The sequence below is a fragment of the Eublepharis macularius genome, chromosome 2 (genome assembly GCF_028583425.1).
Source record: "Eublepharis macularius isolate TG4126 chromosome 2, MPM_Emac_v1.0, whole genome shotgun sequence".
Classification (NCBI taxonomy): Eukaryota; Metazoa; Chordata; class Lepidosauria; order Squamata; family Eublepharidae; genus Eublepharis; species Eublepharis macularius.
The window spans coordinates 129,152,129-129,164,339 of record NC_072791.1 but is presented as its reverse complement, the minus strand read 5'-3'; the positions used below and the strand labels follow the sequence as shown (position 1 = coordinate 129,164,339).

The 12,211-nt window shown below is 41.0% G+C and overlaps 1 protein-coding gene across 1 annotated transcript in view; it reads right to left on the bottom strand.

Moving 5' to 3' along the window:
- OTOG (otogelin) overlaps window positions 1–12,211 on the bottom strand; it is a 220,634-nt gene that overhangs the window by 189,556 nt on the left and 18,867 nt on the right. The window contains exons 10-15 of the mRNA XM_054969999.1: window positions 11,032–11,138; window positions 10,595–10,704; window positions 8,956–9,081; window positions 7,833–7,941; window positions 6,723–6,769; window positions 5,684–5,829 (exon numbers count right to left, since the gene is read on the bottom strand). Of these exons, the coding sequence (XP_054825974.1) occupies window positions 5,684–5,829; window positions 6,723–6,769; window positions 7,833–7,941; window positions 8,956–9,081; window positions 10,595–10,704; window positions 11,032–11,138 (645 nt within the window). The remainder of the gene's footprint in view (window positions 1–5,683; window positions 5,830–6,722; window positions 6,770–7,832; window positions 7,942–8,955; window positions 9,082–10,594; window positions 10,705–11,031; window positions 11,139–12,211) is intronic.

The following is a 12,211-nucleotide window of genomic DNA, read 5'->3' as shown; positions in this document are numbered from 1 at the left end:
GAAAGGTGGCTGGGTTTCAGCAGTTATGGCCTATTCCACCTGAACACTTTATGCACTTTTGTGTGGTAGGATCTTTTGGTTAGGTCCATTAGGGGACAGGTGGCCGCCTTGGCCTTTGTGAGCAAAGCGCGTGGCCTACCAGAAGACACGGGTGATTTTAGGGTCCATAAAATGTTAGAAGGATGGGCCCGGGAGGCTGGGGCGCATGATGATCTTAGGCATCCCCATCTCCCCATTGGTTTTAAGGGGCTTGGGGCCTGCCTGGGGGGAAGGTTGTTCCTCTGAGTATGAGAGGAAGCTTTTTCTGCTGCTTCTTTGACGGCATTCTTTGGGCCCCTTTGGTTCAGTGAGTTGGTGTCCCAATCATGTATGGATGCATCTGGCTGGTCCTTGGCAGCCCAAGAATCAAATTTGTGGGAGATAAGGTTTCCATTAGGATTCAGCGGTCCAAGACTGACCAGTGGCAGCAGGAAACTAATTTTTCATAGTCTCCTGTGAGGATTGGGAGCCTTGCCCCATTAGGGCCCTTAAGGAATATATGGGGCTCTGTGGGGAAGGCCACAGTGTTTTGTTCCGTCATGAAGATCACACCCCATTAACTAAGTATCAGTTTGGGGCTGTTACAAAGAGGGCCCTTATGATGATTGGTTTGTCTGGGGTCAAATTCATTCCTTTAGGATTGGGGCTGCCTCTATGGCAGCAGCAACAGGGTATCCTCACCGAGTGATTCAGCATGTGGGCAGCTGGAGGTCGGGTGCGTTCAGGACTTACATCCGCCCCCTGCCTCAGTTTTAAGTGGTCATACTAATCGCTCTTTCCTTAGGTGCAGTATCAGGCCAAGGAAAGAACAGAATCCTGATTTGTAGACACAGCATGGTGTTTCAGGGCAGCCAGGAGAATGCCAGTTGGATCCCAGCTGGGCTTGAGGGCTGTGACCACTGTTGAGTGGCAGGGATGGTGTGGCCTTTGGTGGCTGGCCCTACTGCCACTTTTGTTTAGGGGAAGGATGGGTCCTCCCCCACATATTTTGGTCATCTACCTCAGTGGTAATGACTTGGGCGTAGTGCAGGGAAAGGCCCTGTCACTACAGGTAGATGAAGACCTGCGGGTTATAAGTAGCCGATGGCCGGGTGTGCTTATATTTTGGTCTGAGATGCTGCTAAGATGGGTTTGGCGGGAAGCCTTAGATCCTAGGGCAATTGAGGGGGCCCAGCCTAAGGCTAATCATGCCATTAAAAAACCTTTGGGGTATGGCTTGGGAATTTGTTTACCACACCCAAGAATTAGGGCCAAATTTGCCCACCTCTACTGAGGCAACGGGGTACACCTGTCAATGGAGGACAATGAGATTTTTCATGCGGCAAGGGCTTTGTTTGGCTTTAAGCCACCTGTGGGGTGCGAGGATCTAAGCAGAGGCTTGACCCCTGTGGTGGCAGGAGAGTTTTTGGAATAGGGCGCAGGCCAGTGAGCACCCAGAGGTGCTTCCCCATGGGTGGGGAACAGGGTCTGCCAACAGTGCAGTATGCTTGTTGATGGCTACCATAACACTGGCAGATGCCTGCGGGGATCCCCAGGGACAAGGGTTTTCCTCATGCTGTACGGTTGGGGCATTAGGTGCTTGATGGGGGGATCCGTTTGCCTGGCTGGCCAGGTTGCAGCCATTCCAGGGATGGCCTACACCCTTGGCTGTGGGGCTTGCCCAGACAGGTCAAGGCAGAGGTCCAGGGGTGACCTCGTGGCATGACCTGTACCGCTTAGTTAGCCCTTGCTATGGTTTATGTTTACGGTCATGCTAATAAATGGCCCTTTAGTTCCAAGCCAGTGTCTGTCTCTTCATTCCGGCTGGGGTTGCAAATGAAAATGAAAGCTTTTAAAAACTATACAAATATTTGGATAAATTACAAAATAACTCTATGTAATAGAATTTCAAAAAAGAGGATTACCACATGTACACAGCCTTCTAACATTAGCCTTTGTTAGCTTTACCCAAACGTAGCTGAGGATACAGGAGTGTACTCAGTCAGCACTTTTGCACTCCAAAGTAGGCTTTTGCTAGGAACTATGGATTTGGACCAAGACAGATTGTTTCTACTATTAGTGAGATCAACAGATAAGTGTCATGCATGGTTCATAGACCTAATGGACATGTGTGACACTCGTACCGATAACCGAGAAGGCTTTCATCATAGAGTGAACATCACTGTCAAAAGAATGGCAAGGTATTTGTAATTGATGCTCCTGCTATTCTGCAAGAGCAGCTAAATGGAGAGACTAGCACTTCCTTGGCCACAGCAACTATCAAAATATACTGACACAATAATCCTACCCATACCAATAAAACACAAACACATACACACATAAGGGGTTCCCCCTCATTGACTGAAATACTATGATGCATAAATGGGAAGGGATATTATGTATACTAAGGGTGCAGTAGATAAAAGTTAGTGCTTTGGGGACCCACTGTGCTCTGGTAGTTCTTTATTGCTTTAATAGCAGCAATGCTGTCAATGCTTCATTGATTCTAACCAAAGAGCTCAAGAGGAAGGGAAGAAGAATCAGGCATTCCTTTGCATTTCTCCACTGGGAGAACTAAACAAATGAAACACGGAAACCTAGTTATATTATATCCTTGATCTTATATAAGATAGAGAATATGCTAGAAGGTTTTATCTTACGTGATTAGGAAGAGGGGTAAATGGGGAAGGGAGCACATTAGACCTAGGAGGAGAAGTATTTACTTAATAGGCCATGGGTACACTGAAAATACCTCTATCTAAACCAAAATGGATTCACAACTGGAACATCCCACCCCATAAGAATAGGAAAACCCAGAAGTACAATCATATGACTCCATAAGAGCAAAACATGTTTGGGTTGTATTGTATTACATAAGCAGAGGACTTTGCTAGTTTCAAGAGTCAATGCAATGGCTAGATATGCCCAGATAACAATGCTATTTTAATTTTCAATGTACTTGAAGGCAGTATGAGGAAGTCTTAAAAACTATGGAGCAGTGTACATATCTGGGGGAAATGTTAGCTCAATAACTATGAATGTGAGTATTTTTCCAAGCATGTTCTAAAAAAAACCTTACTTACAATAATTCTCTGTTCCAGTGAATTGTCTCTTTCACAACACTGACCTAGCTATCAGCAGCTGCTTTCTCATGAACTGTGTCTCACTCACTAGTCACTTAACAGAAATTCTTACAGGCAAAATCCTTTTTATCATAACCAACTACATAACCTAATGATACTGTCACTTGAACCTCCGATAAGGTTAAACTGTGCTGCTCACTTGCCTGATTCGTTTTCAAAAAGAGTTTGAACAAAACTAAACATCATTCCAAACTCACTTGTTACCTGATGATTATTTATATCAACAATTCTAAGGCTCTGGTTGAGCATACTCCATTGTGATTCAAACACACAGAATCTCTTTTGGATAAATATATATATTAATCCACACTGCATGCCATGTTGTTCTTCGGGGGCTGCAGAACACAAGGAAGGCATAAAATATCCATTTCATGAGCAGAGCTCCACTTTACATTCTATGGATCCTACCCAATATATGATGGAAGAAAGATGGGGTGGGGGAGAGAAGATAACACTAAGAAAAACTGCAGAAGATGAAAAACCAATACCATCCAACCTCATCAACAAAGGTGTGCAGTTTTTTAAATCAGATGAATACTATTGTTGCTAGGTAATAAATTTCATTTTCATATTTTAAACAATACAATCTACTATAATGATGTGGACTGGGGCACTTCTCTATCAGCTTTTACAAAATGTACCAGAAAATTCCATTTCAGAGGGCTGTTGACGTTTTAGACACTGTTTAGTGTGGATTATTTAATTCTGACAATACATATTACTGTATTATTTTAACTTTTTGATGTTTTATATTTTGAAAGCTGTCTCATCCTTTGGGGAAGAGTCAAGATAGAAAATATTTACACTAAATCAGCCATAGAAACTGGTGCTTATCTGACAAGCTACCATCAGTTCACCCAGTTCCTCACTCAGGAACTAGGTGAAAAGCAACCTTTTCTTGCTTACAGACAGCCTGCTAATCTAAAACAACTACTCACACGCAATTATAAACTACTTAACAGTAACAAGGACTCTGGTACCAAGGCCTGCAACAAACCAATATGCCAACTTTGCCATCATATAGATCCTAGAAACACTATCAGTGGATCTAACATCAGCCATACCATCTCAGGTTCATATTAGAGATGGGCACAAACCACAAAAAAACCAAACCATGTGATTCGTGGGTTTTCACGAACCAGGAACCACAAACTGGGACAAGTTCATGAACCAGTTCGTGGTTCGTGGGGTTTAAATGCCCTTTCCAGCAGCTTAGCAGCCGCAGGGAAAGAGGCATTTTACAGTTTAAAGGGCCCTTTCCTGCCTTGCAAGGGGCAGGTCCCTTTAAACTATCAGCTGGCAGGCAGAGGGGAAATCCCCCCTGCCGCCTGCCAGCTGATAGTTTAAAAGGACCTGCCGCTTGCAAGCATCAGGGCCCTTTAAACGTCCCAAATCCCAGCCCCCAGCCCCACATTTACCTTGCCCAGCTGCCCTGCAGGCCTGCAGCCACAGAGTTCATTTGAAGGATGTGAAGGCCATTTTGGGCCTCCTTCACCACTGCACGGGCCTACAGGGTGGCAGAGGAGGCCCAAAACAGCCTTCCTGCCCCAGCCCATTTTCAGCCTCCTCCACTGCCAAGTGGGCCCACAGGGCAGTGGAGGAGGCTGAAAACAGGCTTTCCATCCCTCGGGGGAGGAGGCCATGGCCCTGCAGGGCAGCTGGGCAAGGTAAGTGGGGCTGGGGCTGGAGTTCGGGGGATGGGAGGATGGGGCTGGGGTTTGGGCTATTTAAACCAAATGAACCAGTAGACCAGTTTGTGGAAGTTCATGGAAACTAGGCTGGTTCGTGGGGGTTTTTTGTTTGTATTTGGGTTCATGCCCATCTCTAGTTCATATTCCAGCTCATTCTCTAATGTGATTTATACCATCACATGTCAGCAATGCCCTTCCACCCTCTACACTGGACAAACTGGCCAGTCCCTTTGATAAAGAATTAATGGACATATGTCTGACATCAGAAACCACAACATTGAAAAACCACTGGGGGGAATATTTTAACATTCCTGGACGTTCAATTGCTGACCTGAAAGTAGCAGTTAACCTGCAGAGAAATTTCAAAGGGAGATTAGAAAGATTAGAAAGAGACTGCTGCATTGCAACTGATAATGAAGCTTAAGAGAAGGCATCCACCTGGATTGAATTGAGACCGGCTTCCTGTCTCATTACCAATGCAGATTTCTCCACACCCACTACCCCTCTGCATACCCCACCCTATCCAATCACACCTGCTATTATCATTCATTGGCTTTTGTCATTTACTTGCTATTGTTATTCGGCATCTGAAATGATATAAAGCCAGATGGACTCATGTTCTAGCTGTATCTGAAGAAGTGAGCTGTGACTCACAAAAGTTCATACCCTTCCACAAATTTTGTTAGTCTTATATGTGCTACTGGACTTTTGCTCTTTTTGACAGCTTGGTAAGAGTGTGATAATGTATCTAACAGTCCAGAGACCCAAACAGTACTGCACATAAAAATCTCTTGATATCGAACAGCTAACACAATACTTTTATAGCCTTACCTGTCCACAAGGAGCATTCTGCAGAGTCACAGCAAATTTGCTAGAGGTGAGGCTTTTTGCCAGAATATACTGGCAAGTAGCTTGAAATTCGTATTTGCGTCCATCAAATGTCATGAAGTGAATATCTCCTGAGACTGAACATTCAGCTAAATATAACAAGTGATAATGTCTTTCGGTATGCTATAAGAACATGATCTCAAATTATGTACAGTCCTGTTGACTATTATTAATGCCACAGTATTGATTTAAAAGCTTGAATGACTGCCTGATTACATTGTTTACTCTGATGGATCAAATAACAGATGGGAAAGCTATATCCCAAATACAGAAAGCACTATAAAATATTTATTTATTTATAACATTTTTATCCCGCCTTTCTGCCCTCATACAGCCACCAAGGTGGCTAGCAAATTAAAATCTCATCTTGAGCAGCATTAAAATCAGTACACAAATACATCATTAAAACAATTTAACATCAGGGCTTAAAATGAATACAAAAAATAAGAACAATTTTAAAAGGGGGAAATGAGGAGGGATTATTGAGGGAATGCCACGTGAAACAAATAAGTCTTCACCTGCTGGAAGAAGACAGCAACAGAAGGAAGTGGGCAAATTTCCCTGGGGAGAGTTCCAAAATCTTGGTGTTACTACTGAAAGGCCCTCTCCTGTGTTGCCACACATCTAGCCTTGGAAGGTTATCAGGAAAATGACCACAGTGGTCAGGCGGGTTCATAAGGGAGTAGGTGGTCCAAACCATATAGGGATTTAAATGTCAGCACCTTGAATTGTGCCTGGAAACAAACTGGGAGCCAGTGTAGACGAATCAAGATTGGTGTGATATCGTCCCTATGAAAGCATTCTGTGCTGAAGTTTCTGAACACTTTTCAGTGGCAGCTCCACATACAATGCGTGCAGTAATCTGATATAAAGCACTAAAAGTCTATACATAAAGCTGTGTCAATACAGACACTCATATCACAATCCATGTACAAAGTAATAAAATAAGGTGTTTGTGTGAAACATCTCAAGGAAAACATACCTGGACAGGTAAGATTTGTGCAAATCCACTTTCCTCCAACACATGTGCTGAAACACAAACAGCTATTAGTTTGTTTATGTTTGTTAACATGAAGGCACTAAAGGGAAATTCCTTAACTGACAACCAGAAATTGCAGAATAGAAAAAAGAAAGTAAATAGTATAATCTGAGACTACACCAAAAAAGCCAGAAATTCAGTTTACAACCAGAGGGGATACACATGAGTTTCCTCAATGGGCCAAATAGTTCTATTTAAGGTCAGGAAACAGCCAAGGAAGACAGGATTATTCTCTTCCCTACACAGAGCATGGTCCTGAAGTGAATTAGGCACCCTGCTTGTTGGAACTGAGGAGATCCTGCAATTCATATCCTACTGTTACATAGGTAGGAACTCAAATCCAATTTGTGTACTCCATGATGCACAAATCAGTCTTTGGAAATGATATCACTCCTCCATCCTATGATTTTCTTGTTTGTAAGGCACATTCAAAATGATTGGAAATTTCACAAAAATGTTTTAAAAAGTCATAATTTTCACATATTTATTTACCAAGCAAAACTGAATTCGATTAATTTGATAAAAATATCTTTAGAATTCCTTAGTGAAGCTGCAACTTTTTAGCACCCTCATATTTTGATTTTGAAAGTTGAAAAATTTGACATGCCCTATGGAGTCAGGCCTCAAAGACCTGCCATCCATGATATGTCCTACCACTCAGATAAGTGCAAAGCCTTCCTCCATTCCAAGGAGTCTTCCTCTAGTTGAAGAGGCTCATCCTCCAGGGGATGATAACTCCATCGATTTTTGGCAAGTTCCATATCCCAAGAGATAGAATATTGGTGGAAGGGCATCGTTTGGGGTACAATCACAATTTTAAGCATGTCCTTGTCCATGAGAATCATTCTACCTACTGTGAATGTACAATATCACTCTGAATTTCCAGGCAAAAGAAATATATGTCAGTGGTAGGAACAGATATTAGGTTAGAGGTTCCCACAGTGGCAAGAATGAATGGAGTTGCAAGTGCCAAGAACTTAAGGCTTACATGTTCCATACTATTATATAGAATACATACAATATTAAGGGAACAAATATTCAACAATTACAAACCAGTTGTTGCATTCTTCATGAATCACAGAACCAGTTCTATGAACAGTTCCATGGTAATCGCAAGGACATTCTGTAGGGTTTACACATAATCTGTTTTCATAAATAAGTCCTAGGATGAAACAGTCAACAATAAAAAAAATAAAGAACAATTTTGGAATACAGGCCAACTTCAACATTCTGTTTGTAGACAACATTGTGCCTGGTCAACTGCTGGGTCTCTCTAATGAAGCTAATTATTTGTACCCTTTTTTCTCTGGCTTCACTCCTTGTTTAAGAACTGAAACTGCAGGTCAAACATATTGACAGCCTTAATCTGCTGATAGGAAAGTGCACCCCTGTTGATTCTCTTATACCTCTCAACAGCATTTGACTCCACTGACCATGAATAGGCTAGAAGCTGGAGGAAACTGCAAAAAGTATTAATCCATTAATTACAGATGTCATGCAATGTCATGGAATCAAACAGTTCTTCTCATCATGCTGAAATCAATGATGCTTAGCAAGAATCTAAACACTAGAGTGAGATGGTCTATTTCTAAATAATTATACTGCAAGCAGACAAAGAGAGCTATATTCTGCAGTGCTTACATTGCTGCATGCCATTTTTCTCCCAACCCAGATCACTCCTGCACTAAAGTTAGAAGAAAACTGCGAAAAACAACAGAGTTCACTCTGATAAGGTTCAGAGAGGAAACAGAATTTAGCACGCCTCACACACACATTCTGTCTTTAAAACACTCATCCTCTATTTTCTTTATACATGAAAAGGCAGACTTGTGTAAATACAGAAGAATCCTCTTTGTTGACCAGATCTGTGTGAATTCACACTTACTGGACAACATATCTGTGAAAAACTCACTCCTCCATCCTATGATTTTCTTGCATCTGGCTGTCTAGTTTAATGGCTAAATTAGAAGAACAATTATTAACTTAAGTTTTCAGTTTGGATTAATTATAACAGTTTTATTAAGGAATGTGACATTTATTGTTTAAGCTTCTGATTAGTTAACCACCAAATAAATATTCCTGGCACTGCTTTTCTCCTTTTGGTTACAAGCATACAGTCATAACTTTCTGAAATCACATAGCCTCTAACAAAATTCTACACCAAAAACTGTACTACCATCTGGACAGTAGCATCCATCAACACACGGAAGTTCACTGTCAACACAATGAGTTTTTTGCTGACATGAAACAGGGCAACAGTTGATACATTCATTGTAGATAAGATGTTCCTCACATACAACAGCTGAAAAACAAGACAGAGAAATGTTATATAATTATACTGCTTCGTGGGGAAAATTAAAATTACTTTAAATTAATCATCAGATGAAATGGATCACAAAAGCTTATGCCATTGTACAAGAAATCCTAAGCAGAATCCTATTCAGATCTATTCACAAGGTCCAGCCATGCCGCTTGTTCTATCTCAACTCAGAAGCAGCATGCTAGAAAGTTACAGAGAATAAGAAATCTCGATTTCCTAATCCAGCCCTCTTTCCTTCCATGCACTGCTTTAACTACTTGACAGTTGGATCTTGAATGCACAGTAAGAGAATAAATACAGTCCCATTTCTCATAATGTCTAAGCATGCTACTTGTGTATGGGCCTGCATATACGCAGTGGAAGGGAAGAAAACAGGGTTCTGACAAGCCCAATAAGGATTCCTTTGCCTGTGGATTCTGTACTCTTCAAGCAGGGGAAAATTATTGTTTTACATGTTTGGGAATATAATGAAATTGCCATGAAAATATAAGATCAAGGTCCATCTTTTCTATATTATGAACAGGCAGAACAAGATATATAAAGCCATATTCAAATATCATGGCAAACTTTTGCTATACATCCTGGGCACAAACATGACTTGTTGCCATGCTGGCATACTCATTCCCCCATCTGCTCATGATGGAATGATTGTTGGTTTCAGATCAAAAGCTTACTGATTTCAAACTCAGTTTGCTGGGATGCCCAAATGCAGGCACTGGGCGTATCAGAATTTAGCAGTGGAGGAGTGAGGTGTAAATATTTTGATTAATAAATGAATAGCTTCCTCCCCACAAACTAGGACTATACTGTGATGTAGAATCCTACTCTGTGAGAAGAAAAAAAGCTCCAATTTGTCAAAGCAATTCAATTTGGGCATTACAGAAAACTGGTGTGTGATTCCCCAAGTTTTCTATCAGTTTCTATGTATGATGGGAGCATGGAAGTAGCACAAATTGCCTGTTTGAATTTACACATTATGAAATTACTGTTATGGCAGGCACAATGATTAGTGAAAGAAAACCAAGAGATCAAGTGTAGATGACAATCATCACATGATGTTTTTGTTCATTTATCACATGCATTTGGCATGTTTAGTTGGTAGCATTCCATCTCAGGAATCCACATCAATAATTCTGTGATCGCATTACCTTATTAGACTGTGATAGTTAGAAAGTTGGTATTACCCAGCTATTTGTCCATTTATGGTTCTCCTTCAAAGTAATGGGTTTTACAATTTCCTTGAGATAATCAACAGTGACTCATGGATTATAGGTTAAGGGACATATTGTAATGGATTTTTTTTTAAAAATCCTTTTTGCTACACAATGCATTTATTATTTGAAATGATCATTAAACGCATGTCAAGTACTCTTGCCAGACATGACACCAGCTAGGAACATGGCAAACTGTATCATGTAGACCAGGCAAAAGATTTGTAAAAAAATAAAAGACAGACTTGGAGAGCAGGTAGTATGCTAGAGCCTACATTACATACCACATTGCTCAAACTCTGCCCGCCACTTATGAAGAGGTTTTCCTGCTTGAGCACAAGCCCTTGCATATTCTGTTAATGCTCGACACCAAGTTGCATTACCAACTGCTGACCTTTAAAAAAATGACAATTTTATTTTCCTAGTTATCATGCAAAAACACAAGCAAATTTTCCTAAACATCATTTCATTAAGATGTTTGCTTGCTTGCATCTTGCATAACTGATAGGAGACAGATTTATCACAGCCCCAAGTGTGATGCAGAAGTGTATCAAACGTGAATCAGCTTCATTTTTCTCTTCATTTTTTTCTTGCTCCTTGATGTCTTTTATTAATCTAGAAAAACTTTTCAGTAACTCTTTTTTAAACAGACATGTGCATTGCCTCTATCAATCCCACAAACTGTCTATTAATTCTGGAATTCTCAAAAAAGGATACTTACATACACAAGTCATTGGTACAACTGGCCATGAAAGGGTATGGGCTCACAAATTCATGACACTGCTTGAAGGGGGTGCGGAGTAGCACATTGCATAACTTGTAAGATCTCTAGATATATAGAGAATGAAGTTACGTAAAGAAATCAGCTTTTAAAAATAACCAAAATAATAACTAAACATGGTACTGAAACTAGATCATCTGATAAAGTTAAATAGCCTGATTTTGAATCTACTATCTATCAGCAGCGTGTTTGGAATTTTCATCCTTCATAGGGTGCAGGGCTTTTTTTCTGGGGAAAGAGGTGGGGGACTCTCACTGGGGCAACTCCTGGCAGGAGGTGGCACCCCTGTTACTATATGTACATGTGCAGTGTGCACGCACACCCGGGACCACATGATGATGTCACATCCAGGAAGTGACATTATCGTGTACGGTGCAGCTGCCCCCCGGGAGAGAGAGAGAGAGAGAGAGAGAGAGAGAGAGAGAGAGAGAGAGAGAAAGAAAGAAAGAAAGAAAGAAAGAAAGAAAGAAAGAAAGAAAGAAAGAAAGAAAGAAAGAAAGAAAGAAAGAAAGAAAGGGAGGGAGGGAGGGAGGGAGGGAGGGAGGGAGGGAGGGAGGTCGGAAAGAAGGAAAAAGAAAGACATGGAAAGATATGGAAAGAGAAAGGAAGGGAGGGAGGGCTTCAGCTGGGAGGGGGGGATCTCCCTCCTCTCAGCTAAAGTTTAAAGTCCATTTGGGACTTACCCAGCTTCAGCTGAGAGGGGGGAATCCCCCTCCTGTCATACCGTCCCACTGCGTTTCGGCTGAAAAAAACGGCCCTGATAGGGTGTATTTAAAGAGGTACTCTAGCTTTCTTAATTTACATTTTATCTAGTCTCTGCATTATCTTTTAGATGTTAAATGAATTATATCATTGTAACACTTTTGTTAGCGTATTCTCATTATGTAAATATACCATTAACACATTTTGTAGAAACAATTTCTTTTTTTTTTCAGAACACAATTTCTCAGCCTTGCACTGGAAAAATAAGAGGAACTTTGTCTGGACAGAGATTTTGAACATTCTCTTTTTAAAAAAATATAAAACTGAAAAAAAAAGCCAAAATTTCTGATCAGATTTTTCTCGGTTGCTATCCAATGATGAGAGAACTCTTTCCAAGATATTAATAGAATTATCTGAT